Source organism: Lithobates pipiens, unplaced genomic scaffold, assembly GCF_037356315.1.
Source record: "Lithobates pipiens isolate NorthernLeopardFrog02 unplaced genomic scaffold, aLitPip1_a1.2 Scaffold_11, whole genome shotgun sequence".
NCBI lineage: Eukaryota > Metazoa > Chordata > Amphibia > Anura > Ranidae > Lithobates > Lithobates pipiens.
The window spans coordinates 1676217-1698406 of NW_027507696.1; the positions used below are offsets into that span (position 1 = coordinate 1676217).

General features: G+C 46.3%; 1 protein-coding gene across 2 annotated transcripts in view; it reads left to right on the plus strand.

Moving 5' to 3' along the window:
- Nucleotides 1–22190, plus strand: part of CAMSAP1 (calmodulin regulated spectrin associated protein 1) — a 110114-nt gene that overhangs the window by 21512 nt on the left and 66412 nt on the right. For both annotated transcript variants that reach the window (XM_077468066.1, XM_077468074.1), the window contains exon 2: nucleotides 4732–4894. In XM_077468066.1, the coding sequence (XP_077324192.1) occupies nucleotides 4732–4894 (163 nt within the window). The remainder of the gene's footprint in view (nucleotides 1–4731; nucleotides 4895–22190) is intronic.

The window sequence follows — 22190 nt, forward strand, 5'->3', positions numbered from 1 at the left end:
CGTTGCACCATTAACACGCAGGTGTGGCGATAAAGACGTTGCACCATTAAACCCCTTTCACACCAGGGCGTTTTGCAGGCGTTATAGCGTTTAGAAATAGCGCCTACAAAACGCACTAAAGAAGCTGCACCATTGTGTGTAGTGTGAAAGTCTGAGGGCTTTCACACTACTGCGGTGTGCTGGCAGGACGTCAGGGAAAAGTCCTGCCAGCAGCTTCTTTGGAGCGGTGAAGGAGAGGTGTGTTTACCGCTCCTCCACCGCTGCTCCCCATTGAAATCAATGGGGCAGCGCTGTAATACCGCCGGCAAAACGCTGCTATTGCGGCGTATTGCCGGCGGTTTTAACCCTTTCGCGGCTGCTAGCGGGGGTAAAAGCGCCCCGCTAGCGGCCGAAATGCGCAGCAAATCCAGAAATAGCGGCGTTTTACCGCCCACGCTATCGGCGGTGTGGGGTGAAAGGGGTCTTAATGCACAGGTGTAGGGCCTGTGTTCTGTAGTGATTTTATTTGTGCAGTGAGTTTTTATTGCATTGGTTATTTTTATTAATACTCATGTATTATGTTCAGGTACTTGGAGGCCATCATGGGGACAACGAAAATTTTTGGTGTGCACATGGCAATCTTGCTGTCGCCATGTGGTTGTAGAATTTTCTTTATGGTGGCCTTTCATATAAATTATTGTACCGAGTGATATGTTCTCAATTTTCTGGCATAAGATTCCTTTCACACCAGGGCGTTTTGCAGGCGATATAGCGTTAGAAATATCGCCTGCAATCCGTCCTAAAAATGCTGCACCATTGCCCATGAGGACTTTCACACTGGAGCGGTGCGCTGGCAGGACGTCAGGGAAAAGTCCTGCCAGCAGCTTCTTAGGAGCGGTGCGTTTACCGCTGCTCCCCATTGAAATCAATGGGGCAGCGCTGTAATACTGCCAGCAAAATGCAGCTATTGCAGCGTATTCCCAGTGGTTTTAACCCAGTGGCCGAAATGCGCCGCAAATCCGGCGGTAAACCACCGCTAAAAATAGCGGCGTTTTACCGCCCATAGTGTGTGGTGTGAAAGGGGTCTTAAGAAGTTTACAGAGCTTTTTAATGAGACCCTAATCCTCCTAGTACTGATAGTAATGTAATGGTGTTCTAGGGACTTTGGATTATATGGGTTGTTATTTGGGTTGATTTTATGACTTCCAGTGGAACAAACAGTCGCTGCATTTCTTAAGAAATGTTATTAACGAGCAGTTGAGAGTGTGGATTCCTTTTAGTATTTATTGTATAATAATCTCAATTTAGGATTGCCCATGTCACTACTGTAACGTAAAAAAAAAGGAGCGCACAAGCGAGAGATTTATCTTGGTTGTGTTGTCAAGAAGCCGGAGATGAATCAGACTTCACACTAAGGTGGGGTCTGGAGGCTCGGCGAGGATGGAGGGCGGTAGGATGCGCGGTGCAAGTTGTAGGCCGTGGTGCTCGGCTGGGAATTGTCTGATTTGGCCCTGTCAGCAGCTGCCTTTGTGTTTTTTTGATGTCTGGAAAATCGGCTCTTGGCTCCCAAAACACACACATTACCTCACGCTGCAAGCCTTCAACTACAATAGACGGCTCTACAGAAAAAATATTCTTGGGTATTTAGAAATGGGTACAGAATTTTAGAAAGTGTCTTCTATTCTTTTATGTGAAGTCATCGGGCATGTGGTGTTTTGCATGTCCTTTTGTTTTATGGGATCTCTGAATCGGGTACCCCAGTAACAAAGGATTTAGACTTCATGCTGCTGATCTTTTGTATTTCTAATTCTTGTGATATTTAATGAATGAGTTAATTCATCACCAGTGTAGTCCAAAATGCCTTTTGGTACTGTATAAGTTAAATCATTGCTGTGCGGGCCTAGCAGCTCCTGCTGTGGTATTTTGTGCCTAGTGTTACTGTAGTTGGCTGCTTTAGAATATCCAATTTCATTACCTGGAAAACATAAGTTGTAGTTACTCTACCTGACTTTGTGTAAGCAGTGTGACAGATGTGAACAGTTTATCATCATCATTGGCTTTAGGGAAGGGGGGGGGGGGGGGGGATTTAAAAAATTCAAGTGTCTATCTGAGCAAGTTAAGAAAAATAAATTGCAAGGTTTGCATCATCACTTCACCTTGTTAGTATTATTGCAGGAAAACGTACATCCCCCCCCCCCCCCCCGTGCGTGCTACTGCAGCGGAGTTCACGTACGTCCCCCCCCGTGCGTGCTACTGCAGCGGAGTTCACGTACGTCCCCCCCCCCGTGCGTGCTACTGCAGCGGAGTTCACGTACGTCCCCCCCCGTGCGTGCTACTGCAGCGGAGTTCACGTACGTCCCCCCCCCGTGCGTGCTACTGCAGCGGAGTTCACGTACGTCCCCCCCCCGTGCGTGCTACTGCAGCGGAGTTCACGTACGTCCCCCCCCCCCCCCGTGCGTGCTACTGCAGCGGAGTTCACGTAGCCCCCCCCCCCCCCCCCGTGCGTGCTACTGCAGCGGAGTTCACGTACGTCCCCCCCCCCCATGCGTGCTACTGCAGCGGAGTTCACGTACGTCCCCCCCCCCCATGCGTGCTACTGCAGCGGAGTTCACGTACGTCCCCCCCCCCCCGTGCGTGCTACTGCAGCGGAGTTCACGTACGTCCCCCCCCCCCCCCCCGTGCGTGCTACTGCAGCGGAGTTCACGTACGTCCCCCCCGTGCGTGCTACTGCAGCGGAGTTCACGTACATCCCCCCCCCCCCCCCCCGTGCGTGCCACTGCAGCGGAGTTCACGTACGTCCCCCCCCCCCCCCCCGTGCGTGCCACTGCAGCGGAGTTCACGTACGTCTCCCCCCCCCGTGCGTGCTACTGCAGCGGAGTTCACGTAACCTCCCCCCCCCGTGCGTGCTACTGCAGCGGAGTTCACGTACGTCCCCCCCCCCCCCCCCCCGTGCGTGCTACTGCTGCGGAGTTCACGTACGTCCCCCCCCGTGCGTGCTACTGCAGCGGAGTTCACGTACGTCCCCCCCCCCCTGCGTGCTACTGCAGCGGAGTTCACGTACGTCCCCCCGTGCGTGCTACTGTAGCGGAGTTCACGTACGTCCCCCCCCGTGCGTGCTACTGCAGCGGAGTTCACGTACGTCCCCCCCCCCCCCGTGCGTGCTACTGCAGCGGAGTTCACGTACGTCCCCCCCCCCCCCCGTGCGTGCTACTGCAGCGGAGTTCACGTACGTCCCCCCGTGCGTGCTACTGCTTGCGATGATGTGGTGGCATTTATTTCTGAATGGCACCCAATGCAATTGTGTGGCAATAATGTGCCTTACAATGCTGCCTTTAGCAGCCACTTGCATTAATTGTAAGCAAATGCAGCAGGCTGGTTGTACCCAAGTTGATCGATCAACTTGGGGCATTCAGCCTGCCCACTAATGATTCAAATCTTGGCCGGTTCAGCAGGATTTGAACCACGTATGGCTGGCCTTTGTTTCCATTTTTAGGCTTTCCTTTTTTCTGTTTTCATCTGGTGATCTGGTCATTATGTCTAACAAAAGGTCCTCTTGCAGGTACAGGTATGAGGCCGACCATTTAACGTTGGCAGGGGTGCTTAAAATGATGAGTTTGTTGTATTTATGTACAACCTTTATCCCAAATGGAAAAATAATGCTGTAACTTTAATATAAAGTATTAGCTGGAGAAAAGCTTCAATTTGTTACTGTGTTTAAAGGGCGACTAATTACACCTAATGCGCTGGGATGCATTTTTGTCTGTACTTCAACTGACAGTCCAAAATCAAAGTAACCCTATGGGCATAGTTCACATTATTGCAGCGCAGTAAAAAAAAAATTAAAAATAGAGCATGCATTTTTCTGCACCACAAATGCATGCAAATGCAACAGATCACAGTACAAATACAAGCCCAGGGGAAGGAAGTGGCCTCACAGGACAAATGCAGATAGAAAAATGCGCATCGACTGATGGATGTATATGTGCAGTAATAGTAGTGAAGTTTCTATCGTAAACGGGCACTTGGGCTTCATGTACACAGGACGTTGTTCAACCTCTCCTGAATAATTTAACTTGACAGGTAGAAACCGGCATCTAAAAATGGCCGTTTAGCCACGTTTAGGTCTAGAAGTGTTTGGAAAAAAAAGTTTTCGTTTTTGGCTATTTTGGAAAAAAAAATAAAACGCCTGTAAACGAAAAGTGGCTAAACGTGAGTTACCGCGTTTAGCCGCATTTAGCGTTTTTGAATGGCTCTTTTTTTTTTGGGTTCCAAAAAAAGCCTCCAAACACAACTACCTAGAAACGACTAAACGACCCTGTGTACACCTACTGATAAGATAACAGAGGATCGTTCAGGAGCAGGTAAAAAAAAAATGCCCAAACGTCCGTTTACCAGCAGCCGTGTACATGAGGCCTAAATCTGCTGGTACTTCTAACACTCCCATCCCCCCCCCCCCCCCTGTCCAAATCTGCCCCCTGTGCTCTTTCATCCAGAGCGGTGTCTGTATAATACAGCAAGTGTGTTACTGGCCAGATCACCAAGTAAAATCGGAGGGGGGGGAAGCCTAAAGAAGAAAATGAATACAGCTACTACATCTAAAGTAGTAAGCTGCAATATAAAAAGTGTTTGGTTTTGGGTATATTACTGCTCTCCTAAAAATTCTGCTTCACTACCAGTAAAACAATAGAAATGCAAACAAATTCACTGTCTTGTTCAGTACAATTTCGGTAATGTGCGTTTTTTGTTTTGTAGATGGTGGATATTGGTGGCTCTGCCTCTGGAGAAAGCACCAGAAGAAAAATGGATTCCTTTGTGGACTCTACGGAGGAGGTTGTACCGATTGATATGTACGATTCCTTCAGGTCTAAAATTGCTGCTAATTTACAATGGATTTTTGCGAAGGCTTATGGAGTTGGTAAGATTTTTTATTTTTTTTTGGTCCTATGTCAGTGGTGGAAATTGTAAATGTGTTTCTTACTATCTGTTGTCCTTGTTTTATACTGCCACTATTACCGCCTGTGCTGCTAAATTATCTTTCTACTTTTGGTGAGGATTCTATACCTCCAGACTTTCTCCTGAAAACTCCAAACAGTAAGGCCCCTTTCACACTGGGGTGGTTTTCAGGCGTTACAGCGCTAAAAATAGCGCCTGTGTAGCGCCTGAAAAAACCGTCCCCTTTCACTCCAGTGTGAAAGCCGGAGGGCTTTCACACTGGAGCGGTGCGCTGGCAGGACGGTGAAAAAAGTCCCGCTAGCCGCATCTTTGGAGCGGTGAAGGAGCGGTGTATTCACCGCTCCTACCCATTGAAATCAATGGGACAGCACGACAATACCGCTGGCAAAGCGCCGCGGCGCTTTGCGGCGGTTTTAACCCACTTTCGGCCACTAGCGGGGGTTAAAACCACCCTGCTAGCACCCGCAGACCGCCGCTTAAAACGACGGTAAAGCGCCGCTAAAAATAGCGGCGCTTTACCGCTGACGGCCGCACCGCCCCAGTGTGAAAGGGGCCTAACACAAATGTGTGAAGAAAGTCTTATCTGCATTTAACATATCAACAAGTCAAATCCTTGTTTTTATTTTCCAGTGCAATGTGAATAAAGCTGACTGATCTCCGAAGGCAGCAATATTGACAGTATAAAGGCTTGTACACACTATAGACAAATCGGGCAAACGTTTTCGTCCGAGGAGCGGACGATCGTATGATTTTTCTGATGGTGTGTACATAACTTTCGACAGCCTATTCTGACCTTCTGAAGGTACAAACTCCAAAATAGTTCTCGTATGAGAACAAAAACAAACAATTTTTAACCTGTGCTGTTTTCGGACAAGAGAAATGGGAAACAATAAACAGAAAAAAAACATTTTTGTGTGTTTATTTCCTTCCTGTGTGCTGACTTGCTGTGAATAGATTTCCCCCGATTTTCTTAGTGTGTACCCCACTTTAGGGTCAGTGTGTATTAGATCTCACTGGTTTCTGATAATGTACTTGGAACTAATGTGCACAACATATTAAATTGTCAGACAGGCCTTTGTGCTGTATAGAATGCTGATATTGGTATTCGTTGACACTTCCTATATGTTTTTTTTTTTTTTTAATCCAGCGTGGTGCCAGACACCTATGATGAGGGTTCCTTTCTTCATTATGGGGAGCTTCAAGAAATATTGTGGGTGTGTATGTATATGTGTGTGTATATATAATACACACAAACACTGTATCTTACAAAAGTGAGTATACCCCTCACATTTTTCTAAATATTTTATTATACCCTGTTATGTGACAACACTAAAGAAATGACACTTGTCTACAATGTAAAGTAGTGAGTGTACAACTTGTATAACAGTGTAAATTTCCTGTCCCCTCAAAATAACTCAACACACAGCCATTCATGTCTAAACCGCTGGCAACAAAAGTGAGTATACCCCTAAGTGAAAATGTCCAAATTTGGTCCAAAGTGTAAATACTTCGGATGGCCACCATTATGTTCCAACTCTGCCTTAACCCTCTTGGGCATGGAGTTCACCAGAGCTTCATAGGTTGCCACTGGAGTCCTCTTCCCCTCCTCCATGATGACATCACAGAGCTGGTGGATGTTGGAGACCTTGCGCTCCTCCACCTCCTGTTTTGAGGATGCCTCACAGATGCTCAGTAGGGTTTAGGTCTGGAGACATGCTTGGCAAGTTCATCACCTTTACCCTCAGCTCCTTTAGCAAGGCAATGGTTGTGTTGGAGGTGTGTTTGAATACTAGCCCGTGGCCCAGTGCCCAAAGGGAGGTTTATGCTCTGCTTCAGTATGTCACAGTACATGTTGGTATTCATTATTCCCTCAATGAACTGTAGCTTCCCAGTGTCGGCAGCCCTCACGCAGCCCCAGACCATTACACTCCCACCACCATGCTTGACTGTAGGCAAGACACATTTGTCTTTGTACTCCTCACCTAGTTGCCTCCACACACACTTGACACCATTTGACCAAAGAAGTTTATCTTGATCTCATCAGACCACAGGACATGATTCCCGTAACCAATTTCCTTAGTCTGCTTGTCTTCAGCAAACTGCGGGCTTCCTTGTGCATCATCTTTAGAAGGGGCTTCCCCCTTGGACCGCAGCCATGCAGACCAATTTGATGCAGTGTGCGGCGTATGGTCTGAGCACTGACAGGCTGACCCCACCCCTTCAACCTCTGTAGCAATGCTGGCAGCACTCATATGTTTGTTTTCCAAAGATAACCTGTGGATATGACGCTGAGCACGTGCACTCAACTTCTGAGTGGAACCTGTCCTGTTAAACCGCTGTATGGTCTTGGCCACCATGCTGCAGCTCCGTTTCAGGGTCTTGGCAATCTTCTTATAGCCTAGGCCAGTGATGGCAAACCTTGGCACCCCAGATGTTTTGGAACTACATTTCCCATGATGCTCAGCTACACTGCAGAGTGCATGAGCATCATGGGAAATGTAGTTCTAAAACATCTGGGGTGCCAAGGTTCGCCATCACTGGCCTAGGCCATATTTATGTAGAGCAACAATTCTTTTTTTTCAGACCCTCAGAGAGATCTTTGCCATGAGGTGCCATGTTGAACTGGCAGTGACCAGTATGAGAGAGAGAGAGTGATAACACCAAATTTAACACACCTGCTCCCCATTCACACTTGAGATCTTGTAACCCTAATGAGCCACATGACATCCCTTTTATCCCAAAGAATGACAAAGCAGTGGTAGTTGGAACAATCATTAATTCACGACTGGACTACGCAAACTCGCTTTACATAGGATTACCACAATATCAACTTGCGCGATTACAACTGATCCAAAACACGGCGGCAAGGCTGATAACAGGAAAAAAACCCTGGGAATCCATTTCTCCTTCACTGAGGAGCTTACATTGGCTAACCGTAAAAAATCGGATCACGTTCAAGACCCTCTGCCTCACCCACAAATGCGTGCATAGAGAAGCTCCGCAATACCTAATGGAGAAAATAAATCATTACACACCAAACCGCAGTCTTCCATCAGCCAACAAAAACCTCCTCCTCGTGCCCAAAGCCCGGTATAAATCCAAGGGGGATCGGAGATTCGCTGTCCAAGGGCCTCGGCTATGGAATGCTCTACCAATCAACATCCGCCTGGAAGAAAATCACCTGGCTTTTAGGAAAAAACTCAAGACCTTCCTCTTTTAGCAGATGATCAAAGCTCGCCACAGCGCCTAGAGGCGATTCAGTTCGCATTGTGCGCTATACAAGTATTTTATTCATTCATTCATTCATCAGGGAGGGAAAATGGCTAAAGGGCCCAATTTGGGCATATTTCACTTAGGGGTGTACTCGCTTTTGTTGCCAGGGGTTTAGACATTAATGGCTATGTGTGTTATTTTGAGGGGACTGATGTACATACAAGATGTACATACAAGATGTACACTCACTACTTTACATTGTAGCAAAGTGTAATTTCTTTAGTGTTGTCACATGAAAAGGTATAATAAAATATTTACAAACGTGAGGGGTGTATTTACTTTTGTGAGATACTGTGTGTGTGTGTGTGTGTGTGTGTGTGTGTGTGTATATATATATATATATATATATATATATATATATATATATATATATATATATATATATATATATATATATATATATATATATAATTTTTTATGTGTCACCTCCTCACACCTGATTTGAACCTCTAATTGCCGTACTAGCACTGCATTCATGTGTTTAAATCAGGTGGTGAGGAGGCTATATATAATGTCTTCACCACCTGTCAAACAGTCTGATCGCTTTTCGGAGGAACAGCAGGGCTACACCTTGTGAATGAGCCTTAAGTCGCGCTCCGCAGCGGCACCCTTAGGGCACGTTCACACAAAGTTGGCTGGTGGTAAAACCCTGTGGTTCATTTGCGGATTTACTGCCCTCAGACCCTACTCCCTTTAGCTGCCAAGGCAGCTGGAATTAAGCCCCCTTTTGCATTTGATGGGTACCACTGCCTGCCAAACGTGACCTTTTCAAGTAAATGTGGCCACTCTGTAAGCAGCGGTGCCCAAGTGGTTAAAGCAGGTGGTGAGAAAGCAACAAAATGCTGCCTTCTTTACCCCCTTGTTTGCTGTTCTGCACAAGGTTGCAGACCATATGCAGAGCAGCCTTATTCACTTGAAGGGGTGTCATGCATGGCAGGTGCTACACCCACCAGCCATGACTGGGTATATAACACTTGCTGTGACGTGTGTACGCCACTGCAGTTAAAGGGGGTGAGGTTGTGCAGGGATGGTGAAGACGTGTTTCTCTTATATTCACCGACCGACACAGCTTCTCTCCTAGCCATTGGGTTGTTACGCCACCTTTAAGAGAATACTAGGCATTACATGTTATGTAAAACACAGAACTTTCCAGTTCCGGGGCCGTCCCTTAGGTAACAACCCTCCAGCCTACTATGCAGTTATCAGTTTTATTTTGCCTAGTGAAGAAGGACCTAGGAACCCTGATGGGCCCATCGATCCGTCTTTTTTTTTTTTTTTTTATTCTGCAGAAGCTTGGCTTTTTGTGCAAGATGATAGATCCTGTGATCTGCTATCAACAGCCGGCTGGGTGACAGGCTGGATACCCTTATCCTTGTAGTCTCCCCAGCCTGGCTATCGAGCGTGTGCAGGTCACAGCTCCGCGATAGGCCGGCCACGATAAATCGGCTCCAGAGGTGGTCGGTGAGCGTTTATGCTCTGGGGCGCACATATGACCGGGCTACTGATGTCTGCGTCACAGTGTTCCGGGCCAGCAGCCACCCTGTACTGATCAGAGAGTGGGTCTGTAATGGAATGTCTCCCAGCTCTTCAGGACTGGAAAGTACAGCTCTCCCTGCCTCGGTGGGGCTGGGCATTCCCTGGGAGGTAGATTCGGGGGTCCCTCACCCCCCTCTCTTCTCTCCCTGTCCCTATTTTCCCTCCCCCCCCTCCCTGTGGGGGATGCTGCAGAGCGGTGTGTGTGTGTCAGTACAGGGGCTCTCCGGGGGGGCGCCCACCTGGGGGGGGCGCGCTGCGCTGGTTGGCTGTGTCCTGAGTCCTGTTTTCATGTCCCTGGAGGTTGTCCTTGGCAGTGCTGTTCACCGCCATTTGTTTCAGCTCTGTCCCTTATGGTTTTTGTATTAGCGGCCATCTTAGGTGTGGGCAAGAGAAAGCAAGCTCTCCTGGTCTTCGGCGGTAAGCAGTAAGGAGGGTGGGACTGTCCGAAGTCCCCTTCGGGGGGGCAGACAGGGGTAGGATCAGCATGGCTTCAAAAGCTAGCGTTTCTTCCCCCGAAATCCAGGCAATTGCAACTGGTTCGCCTGCAGAATGCTCAGTGCCTTTGGTCATCTTGTCACAATTTGTTCGTTGCCAAGATGGAGGCGGTGGGTGGGCGCAAAGGTGCTAAAAAGCGGCCCTTGCCCCCTCAGAGCTCTCCCCAGAGGATGGATGCAGACTCAGGCCCTGCTGAGGCTGGTGACCACTGCTCTGTCATTTCAGATAACGCTGACCAGGACCGTTCGGACAGTGAGGATGTGTCCCCGTCCGGGTCCGTGCGCGACAAAGCTCTTGTTGGAGCACTTATCACAGCTGTGCGTCATACCCTGAAGATTCAGGAGCCAGCAGATCCGGTGGAGGGGACTCCTGCATTTAAGGATCCGACGGGACAGGAAGGCCAAGGCAGTGGCTCTTTCCTTATTTATGGTTGTGGGGTCAGCCGTGCGACCAGTACTGGCGTCCGCACTTGTGTCAGACACTGAGTAGGCAAAACTTTTGCGGTGGGAGAGCAACAGGCTTCTCCTGTCTGCATGGAACTAGGAGACCAACTAGTGCAAGGCCTTAAGTACGTTTTGTGATGCGGCCCTGGATACTCTCCCGCTGTTATCCAGGGCTTCAGTGTCAGCAGTGGTGCTGAGGCGCCTGATTTGGTTGAAATGCTGGTCTGCTGACCAGGCATCCAATAAAGCCCTGACGGATCTTGCCTTCCTTGGCGACCGGCTCTTTGGAGCCTCTTTGGATGACATTATTAAGAATGCCACAGGTGGTAAGAGTACACTACTCCCACAGGGTAGGAAGGCTAAGGTGCCACACCGTAGGCAAGGGCCCTCTTTTTTTCCGCTCACAAACGGCTTTTTTGTCCGCCTGGAGCTTCGGCTAAACGTCCCCAGCCCGACAGGATGCCCACGGATGGTCAAATGTCCCTGGAACCGCAAGCCTGCGAACAAAAGTGTTACCGCATGAAGGTTTACCCCCATCCATGACTCGGGTGGGGGGTCGCCTGAGGGAGTTTGCAGCCCGGTGGTCCTCTCGACTGTCCGACCAATGGGTATGCGATCTGATTTCTTACGGCTACAAAATAGAGTTTCTCTCTTGGCCGCAAAACAGATTCTTCCCCTCCAGCATACCCGTTCTCCCGGCTCGGCGGCATGCCCTCTTGGGGGCAGTAAGGGACCTGCTGAATCACGGTGTGATTGTACCTGTTCCAGAATCGGATCGTTTCCAGGGGTTCAAACCTGTTTGTAGTTCCCAAGAAGGAAGGGGTACGTCCAGTTTTGGATCTAAAAGCCCTCAATCACTTTGTGAAAGTTCAGAGGTTCAGAATGGAATCAGTTGGCTCTGTAGTCGCTGCACTCCATCAAGGGGACTCCCTGGCGTCTTTGGACATCCAGGATGCGTACCTGCACATACCCATATGCCTCCGGCATCAAAGGTTTCTGCGGTTTGCAGTCGGGGAAGCCCACTACCAGTTTGTAGCTCTCTCTTTTGGTTTGGCATCAGCCCCCCTAGTCTTTACCAAGGTATTGGCTCCAGTTTTGGCGTTGCAGCAATGTGGGATCGCGATCGTGGGATACCTAGACAATCTCTTCTTGAGAGCATCTTCCGCCTCAGAATTAGAGGATGTGGCGATCACCATGCAGACCCTCCGGTGCGTCCACCATTACCCCCGTGGGATCTGAACCTGGTGTTATCGGCGCTTCAAAAATCGCCATTTGAAAATATCAGGGAGATTCTCCTGTTGACTCTTTCCCAGAAAGTGGTCTTTCTAGTTGACATCACATCGGCCAGGAGGGTTTCAGAACTGGCGGCCTTGTCCTGCAAGTCACCCTATCTGGTTATCCACAAGGATAAGGTGGTGTTGCGCCCGCAACCGTCCTTCTGCTGAAGGTGATCTCGGCTTTTCACATCAATGAGGACATTGTGTTACCATCTCTGTGTCCTAAGCCGACACATCCTAAGGAGGTGACCCTTTACGCTCTGGGTGTGGTTCGGGCTCTAAAAGTGTACTTGTCTGCCACAGCTTCCTTTCGGAAGTCAGACTCGCTGTTTGTTTCGGTGGCTGGTCCAAAGAAAGGCATGGCGGTCTCGTCGGCCACCATTTCCAGGTGGATCAGACAGATTGTAGTACAAGCCTACGCCTTGAAGGGGCAGGTGCCCCCTTTCCAGTCACGGCCCACTCCACAACGGTAATCGTAACGTCTTGGGCCTTCCGACACCAAGCGTCTGTCACTCAGGTGTGTAAAGAGGCGACCTGGTTGTCTGTCCACATGTTTACCAAGTTCTACAAGGTAGACGTCAGTGCATCGGCTGATGCCTGTTTTGGCCGCAAAGTTTTTCAGGCGGCTGTATAGTTGCAATTGTGTATGCAATATTTTCTTTTTTCCCTTTTTTTGGGTAAAAACGCAGTACATTTTTAAGTTAATGCACTGTTGCATTAAGTTCTGCAGTTTTTGGTGCGGTTGGGGCAGTCCCTCCTGTTGGGGGTACCCTGTTTGTGTATGTTTTTTTTTTTTGTCCACACTCTATTGTTTTTGTGGGTAAAGTTACACTAGTTCCCACTTGCCATGGTGGATGAAGTTTTTTTTTTTTTTTTTTTTTTTTTTTTTATGCTGTTTTCCCACCCCTTGTTTGGCATTGATTGGGGAAGTCCCAATGGCTAAGAGGAGCTGTGTTGGTCAGTGAATATAAGAGAAAATAGGATTTTTTGTACTTGCCATAAAATTATTTTCTCTGTAATTCACCGACTGACACAGCACCCGCCCCTCCTGTTTTTTATTTTTTTTTATTTTTTGTTATACTGCTTGTTGAAGTACTGATGACTGCATGGCAGGCTGGAGGGTTGTTACCTAAAGGACCGCCCCTTGGGTGGAACTGGAAAGTTCTGTGTTTTACATAACATGTAATGCCTAGTATTCTCCTAAAGGTGGCGTAACAACCCAATGGCTAAGAGTGGAGCTGTGTCAGTCGGTCGGTGAATTACAGAGAAAAGGATTTTATGGTGAGTACAAAAAATCCTATTTTTAGCTATGGGGTTTTACCACCCCTCAAACTACAATTGTACATGAGCCCTTACTGTTCTGAGCCCCCTATAAGGCTGTTTTCACACTGATGTGCTGCGGTTTACCTGCACCGCGGGTGCAGTGCATCTGCGACCATCCTGGGTTAGCTGCGCTTTGCCATAGACGTCTGTTATAAACTGCAGATGTGGTAGGCTTTCTCAAAGCACACCAAAACTCCTGCATTCACAAAGTGCACCAAACCCTCAGGATATAATAGTCTATGGCTAAGCGCAGGAAAGCTGCAGGTACATTGCTCTGCATCCACAGTGTGGGTAAACCACAGCTCATCAGTTTTTTAAGCAGCCTTATACTATTATGCCCAGTTTATTGCTTCACACTGACCTGAAGATCTCGTCTTTCCTGCTGCTGGCACCACTCTGGAGTCCACTAGCTGGGATAAGAGGTGGAGTGCCGCATGGGAGAGGATTGGGGCATCGGCTTATGCCATTTTTGCTCCCTACTACAGCTCCAACTTTATAAGTAGTCCCTCAGCATTGCACTCTGTTTGATGCTCTGGGATGGCGGGTCAGCAAGCACAGACTGTGATCTACCAGTCTTGCTTACCCCTGCCAAACAGGAATGATACCCCAGGAAGCTGGAAATCGCTGAAGTAGACACCGCTACTCCAAGTCATCTTCACTTCGAGGTCCCCTGCTTAGCGGCCAGCCTGATGCTTTGTGAATACAGGAGGTCGGCCGCTCAGCATGGACACCATTCAGAGAATGCTTTTCATTTTCTGAATGAATTGGACGAGGTGGGGAGGCAGGGCAGTGATGTCCACCTCCAATTAGAACGCTTTGCATTCATCCAGATAACGCAAAGCATTCCCTGAAAGGCACCAGTGATGAGCGGCTGACTGCCTGTGTTCACAGGACCCAGAAGTAAGTGGAGATCACTGGAATACTGCTGTCTACTTCAGTGATTTCCAGGGGCTTTGGCCAGGTACGGTAGTTACATTGGTCAAAGCTGGCCCAATGTAATAATATACCGTGCCTGGAATTCATCCAAGCAGTAATGGCACAACCATATAAGAATTTTACAGGATGTGCAGATGAAATTATAATGGTAGCTAAACAGGTTAGACTGGGATGTAGGTTGGGCTGGTCCCGGTTTACTTATTTATGATTTGTTCACATCGTAATGCCAGGGATAATGCACATCGTGACCTGCATTGTAACCTGTATTACTGCATTGCACAGCAATGCACTGTAGGTTTGCGTAACACAGCACAGTTCTTTCAGGTAGAAGACCCGTCTTTTAATCTGCTGAAGTTAAGTAACACTTGCAGATCTTGTACATCTCCCAGTCTGTGATTGGACAGTAACAGAGAAGCAGCACAGTGATGAGCTCATCTGTCTGCCACTCTGCTTTCCCCCTCTATCAGCATGCTGCTTCTCCCTCCCCCAGCCTGAATTCTACTTTTTTTTAGAAAATAGAGCTGCACGATTCTGGCTAAAATGAGAGTAAGGCCCCTTTCACACATGCGGATGATATGTCCGTATTTCATCCATCCGTTTGCGGATGAAATAGGGGCATACATTCATCCCTATGGGATAGCGGGTGTCTGCGGATGAACATCCGCAGACACCCGCTATTGTCCGCCTCTGCAACAGTCCGATTCTGCAGACGGAGGAAAATCCTATTTTTCTATCCATCTGCAGAGCGGATCGGATGAACACGGACACACGGTCCGTGCTCATCCGATCCCCATAGAGGAGAGCGGAGAGCTGACAGGGCGGTCCCTGCACAGTGTGCCGAGACCGCCCTGTCCGCCGCCGGCTCAGCGGGGACAACGGAGCGATCCCCGCTGAGCGAGCGGATCATCACGGGGCGGATCATTACTGATCCGTCCCGTGTGAAAGAGGCCTAAAGATCACTATTTTTGTGGTGTAACATTATCTTTCACATTAAACAAATTGGGCTAACTTCACGGTTTTTGGTGTGTGTGTGCATTTTTTTATTTATTTAAAGTGTATTTTTCGCCTAAAAAAAAATTGCATTTGAAAGACCAATGCACAAATACAATGTGACATAAAATATTGGAACAACCACCATTTTATTCTCTAGGGTCTTTACTAAAAAATATATATGTTTGGGGGTTCTAAGTAATTTCCAAATATACTGATTTTAACTTGTAAGTAGGGCTGCAACTAACAATTATTTTCATAATCGATTAGTTGGCCACTTATTGTTTTGATTAATCAGTTAATAACCTTAAAGAAAAGTGTGGTGTATAATTTAGTTAATATGTAAAGTTTAAAAAAAAAGGCAATTTATTCTTGCATATCTATATGCAGTGCTAAATATAAATAACCAGTATGGTTGGGGAGCAAAATATCGAATCCACTCTGAGAATAAGACAGAAGACATGTACTGTATATACTATTAGAGGAGAGATATACTGTATATGCTATTAGAGGATATATACTATTAAAGGGTATATCCGGTAAAGATCATCAGACTCCGATCAAATTTTTTTTAATTTAAAAAACAAACAATGTCTTCCTTTAAAAAATTGTCATTTTAAGAACGTTCGTTCGATTTTCTAATCGTTAGTGGGATCAAATTGACGTTCATTTTCAACCACAGTGACAGGAAAATTTGGAAGTAATAGGAAACTTCTTGGTCAAAGGAATTTTCAGTGTATGTGGTTTTTGTTCAGAAATTACAATTTTTTTTAAAAACAGAATGTTAAAAACAAGTGAAAATTTCAAATAACATTCTTTCATACGGCGAATGTACAAAGATTTTTTTTTTTGTCTGAATATTCTCATCTGAAAATTGATCGGTGAGGCCAGCATAAGGCTTAGTACACACCTACGCAGTTTGCTTTTGATCTGTTTCTGCAGTGCTTTTTGCTGTGTGTCTTTTTTGATTTTTGCGCACGTGATTTTGCAGCGATTTGCATTTTTGCAGTGTTGTTTTTTTTTTTTTTTTTTTTTTTGGCCAGTTTGTTGTTGGGCAGGTTAAAAAAAAAACTAAAATTGCTGCAAAAACGCATTACATGCTTATCTGCAGCTTCTCCATATTGAACAAGAAAAGCACAGTTTTGCATAAAAAAAAGTCCCTGACCCTTTCCAAATATACAGCGGCTGAAAAAAGCATAGATGTGAACGTGTCCCATAGGAAACCGTGCAAATAAACTGAAGTGCATTTCTGCAAAAAACATACATGTGAACCAGGTCCAAGATGTTTAGTAACATAATGGGGTTTAACCACTTGCTTACTGGGCACTTAAACCCCCCTTCTGCCCAGACCAGTTTTCAGCTTTCGGTGCTGACGCACTTTGAATGACAATTGCGCGGTCATACAACACTGCACCCAAATTTTTTTATAATTTTTTTTTCCCCACAAATAGAGCTTTCTTTTGGTGGTATTTAATCACAGCTGGGGTTTTTATTTTTTGCTAAACAAAAAAAAAGGGGGAAAAAAAATAAATAAATAAAAAAATCATGTTTAAAAGTTTGTTATAAAATGTAGCAAATCGGTAATTTTTCTGCTTCATTGATATGCACTGATGAGGCGGCACTGGTGGGGACAGATATGTCGGTACTGATGGCCACTGATAAGATGGCATTGGTGGGCGGCACTGTCTAGGTGGCGCTGGTGGGCGACACTAAAAGGTGGCGCTGGTGGGCACTGACAGGTGGCGCTGGTGGACACTGGGAGGCGGCACTTTTAGGGGGCACAGGTGGGCACTGAGAATCTGATCACATTGCAGTGTGTGTGCACTAATGTCCCGCTCACTGCTGACCGGTGATCAGCTGTGTTTTTTTTTTTCTCAGCACGATTACCGGCTGTTGACATCACGTGATCAGCTGTCATTGGCTGACAGCTGATCACGTGCTAAGGGGTCGGGATTGACCTCTTACTCCGATCTGTGATCCAGTGAGTCTCATAGACTCTCTGATCACAGAGCGCGCCGTGCCCTGCAGGGGGCACCCAGGCCGCTCGTGCACGGGACAATGTCAATAGACATCGTCCCGGCAATGCTGGTGCGTACTGTAGCTGTCATTCGGCTATATTGCAGATCCCTAGAGGTTAAAACTTAAATTGGCCCTTTTAGAGCACAAAAAAACAGACAATCACTACTGTAAGGGGTTCATCTTTTTACTGTAGAACTGTGTCAGTAATATTTACAGTAGTGATTATTTGCTCTTTTCGTACTATAAAGGGCTCATTTCAGAGTTCCCCCCCCCCCCCCTCTTTCCCCATTGTTACTGGCCAATTAAACGATTAATTTCATAATTGATGTAAGCAACAAGTGTCAGGAAAAGGTTTAGTCTTTAATGAGGAACTGCAGTCTGCTCGCAAAATTTGTAATAACATTTTTGCCATTCTGAAGCTTCCTTCCAAAGACTTTTGCATATTATTTTATGTAGACACTGATTCTGTACTTGCCAAATATGCTGCAGCAATCTCCCTCCACTGAGTCTGGCTGTAAACCATTTTAACTGTGGGCAGCTGAAGTTGCTGCCTGTTCACTTCCTGGATTTACACAGACACACAGAGGCACACCTCCAGCTCTTCAGCTCCCATTGGCCCTCTTATGACTCACCCCCCCTCCCTTTTTACCAGACAAACAGGAAGTGGGCGGTATAAGGTAATTACTGGCAGAAGAAAAAAAAATGTAACATCCAAAGTTAAAACAACGGCAGAAGATTTAATAGATGAAAGAAATGACTGAAGTTCTGCTTTACGTGGTTAAACTGACCTCCTTTACAGACCTACGTTCATGTCTTTGATCTAAAAGAACTATGTTACAATGTTTCTCTTTATCTCTGCCTAATCAGTGTTGTGAGAAACTGGACAGGCTGCCTGTGTAAATTTTTATATATATATATATATATATATATATATATATATATTTTTTTTTTTTTTGTTTTTACAGCGGTCTGCTTTAGCAGAGAACTCTCTGCACTAAATGGAGGAAATGCTTTAAGATCATGATGGGGGTAGAATCACAATCTTGATTCTTGACTCGCTAACCAGGGCAATTTCTGTGTTTGGTAGAGGAGGAATGAGGAGAGAACAGGGTTGTAAAATAGTCATTACTGCCAGCAGTGCTGCTACTGGAGGGGGACTCGGCCATATTTAGCTGGCTGGACACACACAGATACAAATCTTACATGCAGTCTGGTGCACTTTAAGGGTTGTGGAGCTGAGAAGTGATTTCCACAAACTAATGAGATTCTTCAAACTATTTTGTGAGCCATAATAATCGCACCACCACTTTTTCCACTGCAGACACACAGCAGACACAATTTAGGGTAGCGAGCCACAACCGGTAGTTTTCTAGCTGACTGGCCTTCTAGGCAACTGTACATAAAACCTACTAAATCCCTGTCTGGCAGATCTGATGGCTTCCACACACTGATAATAATCTGCATGCAATGAGCAGGCACACAATTCAATCTTTTACAGATTAACAACCAATTTACAACTGAGCAATACAGGCACTCCGGTTGTTGCTCTTAAAATGTCTTCATTTTATTGAATAGCCACAGTGAACAAGCGCAGATTAAGTCAGTTGACACGTCTCTGCCTATAAGGCCTTAGTCATAATGACTAATCTCGATCGACTTGGTCGCCTCGGGGACACCCGCGATCGCCTCACGGGGAGGAAGAACGAGGAGATGCTAATGTAAACCAGCATCTCCCCGTTCTGCCTAGTGACAGTGTCACTGATCTCTGCTCCCGTAATTAGGAGCAGAGATCAGTGATGTGTCACATGTAGCCACGCCTCCCCCCACAGTTAAAAACACACCCGAGACACACTTAACCCCTACACTGCCCCCTAATGGTCAACCCCTTCACTGCCAGTGTCATTTACACAGGAATCAGTGCATTTGTATAGCACTGATTGCTGTATAAATGACAATGGTCCCAAAAATGTCTGATGTGTCCACCATAATGTCACAGTCATGATAAAAATCGCTGATCGCCGCCATTACTAGTAAAAAATAATAATGAATAAAAATGCCATGAAACGATCCCCTATTTTGTAAACGCTATAACTTTTGCGCAAACCAATCAATAAGCGCTTATTGTGATCTATTTTTATGTTAACCAAAAATATGTAGAAGAATACGTATTGGCCTAAACTGAGTAAAAAAATTTTTTTATATATTTTTGGGGGATATTTATTATAGAAAAATGTAAAAAAAAAATTAGTTTTTTTTTTTTCAAAATTGTTGTTTATACCGCAAAAAATAAAAACCGCAAGGGTGATCAAATACCACCAAAAGAAAGCTCTATTTGTGGGGAAAAAAATACTTCAATTTTGGTGGGAGCCACGTCGCACGACCGCGCAATTGTCAGTTAAAGCGACGCAGTGCCGAATCGCCTAAAGTGCTCTGGTCAGGAAGGGGTTAAATTCTTCCGGGGCTGAAGGGGTTAATTTGGTTTGAAAATGTTAATGCACTATTAGAGGCTTGTCTGTTTACCTTACTCCCACGCATGATCCTAGACCTTCTGAGAGAGGATTTGTGGAGGAGTCTCCAACAGGAAGCAATAGCTTGTCCTTAATACTCAAGGCCTATATTCTGTCGATATGAGGTGACTTCTGTGACCACTGAGGTGTTGTACTCTCTGAAGCTATATTAACCACTTGCCGACCGGCGCACGCCGATGTACGTCGGCAGAATGGCACAGGCAGGCATATTGGCGTACAGGTACGTCCAATATTAAAAGCCGCACTGCTATCACGTGCCAGCGGCGCGCTAGTGTGCCGGTCGGGACCCCCCGTGAGTCCGGTCGTAAGTCCCGCGAACTCGATTGCCGCGGGGATACCCCGCGATCGTCTCACGGGGCGGCTGAACGAGGAGATGCCGTTGTAAACAGCATCTCCCCGTTCTGCCTAGCAACAAGACATATTGGCGTACAGGTACATCCAATCTTTAATGCCCGCCCTGCTATCGCGAGCGCGCCGCCGGCGGCGCGATCGCGTGGCGGTCGGGACCCCAGTGAGTCCGGTTGTGGGGCCTGCGGACTCGATTGCTGTGGGCATACCCGCGATCGTCTCATGGGGCGGCTGAACGGAGATTTTCTCCATTCTGCCTAGCTACTAGTGAAGCTGATCTCTGCTCCATGTGATTGGAGCAGAGATCAGTGTTCACTAAAACAAAGCCCAGCCCCCCATAGTTAGTAACACTCCCCTAGGAAAACTTAACCCCCTACACTGACACCCACTGGTTAACCCCTTCACTGCCAGTGTCATTTACACAGGAATCACTGCATTTGTATAGCAGTGATTGCTGTATAAATGACAATGGTCCCAAAAATTTGTCAAAAATGTCCGATGTGTCCGCCACAATGTCGCAGTCACAATAAACATCGCTGATCTAGTAAAAAAAAAATTATTAATAAAAATGCCATAAAACTATCCCCTATATTGTAAACGCTGTAACTTTTGCGCAAACCTATCATGCGCTTATTGCGATTTAATTTTTTGTTGATTTTTTTTTTTTACCAAAAATATGTAGAAGAATATGTATCGGCCTAAACTGAGGGAAAAAAAAATGTGTTTTTTTTATATATATTTTTGGGGGATATTTATTATAACAAAAAGTAAAAAGAATGCGTTTTTTTTTTCGAAATTGTCGCTCTATTTTTGTTTATAGCGCAAAAAATAAAAACCGCAGGGGTGATCAAATACCACCAAAAGAAAGCTCTATTTGTGGGGAAAAAAGGACATCAATTTGTTTGGGAGCCACGTTGCCTGACCTCGCAATTGTCAGTTAAAGAGACGCAGTGCCGAATCGCAAAGAGTGGTCCGGTTTTAAGCCGGCAAAATGGTCCGGGGCTGAAAGTGGTTAAATAGTTTATTGGATTTGCTCAGTGAAGGACTGCACATTGATCACATTGTTTATATTTGGATTACAGTCACTATTGGACTATATTATTATTTATTTTTACAAATAGCTTGGTTGTTTGAGAAGAGTGCATGTTTACAGAATATTGGTATTATAATCAATAATCAAGATAGAGTGGAAGAAGTGGAGAGCTCATACAGTTCTACATGTGTTACACAAGCACAGTAATCAAATCCATACACACGGGTGTTCTGACCTTTCTTGGTATGTTATAAGGAAAAGTTTGTCAACAAATGGTGTGTTCAAAATTAAGCAGGGTCATTCGGCCGCCTCATTGCACGTGGCTGCGTTATCTAACCAAATGTCCCAAATCTTCCCATATTTGGCCGGGCAGCCCCTGTGGGCATAGAATTCTTGTAGGGTAAAACACTGTTAAATATCCATTCATGGAGTGTCGGTGGTATCGCCCTCAGCCATTTACGCGCTATGAGCAATCTGGCTGTAAATGGTGTTTCTTGTAAGAATGTAACATGAACTGTCCGAGTCTGGGAACATTCCCAGTAGACATTTGTTTAGGGCATAACATCAGGGGGACCCCATCTTGTCGTGTAAAAATTTCACTATGTGGGAACAGTAGTCTGGTATTATTGGCCATAACCAAATGAGATGGAAGAAGTTGCGGGAGGGTCTACCACATCTGGGGCACAGTGGGCTATGGTAGGGTCTGTATTTTGTCAAACGCAGGGGGGGGGGGGGGCAGATAAGATCTGTGCAGATGTAAAGTTGTGTGAGGCGGTCTGAGTGTTTGGTAGAGACCTTTTTACAGGCATCTAGTAGGTCTTCCCATTCGTCATCATCCTCCTCCCCCACGTCCCCAGCCCAATGATCTTTCAATCGATAGGCAAGTGTTGTAGCAGTTGGGCGGAGAAGAGAGTTGTAAAATACTGAAATAAGTTTTGAGGAGTCTGGCCCAGTTATTATACTTGGACAGTTGGCCTATTGTTCTAGGTTAGGAGGGTTATCTTGAAACTGGGTCTGTAGGGCAGGATGGAGCTGCAGGTAGCAAAAGTGCATGGAG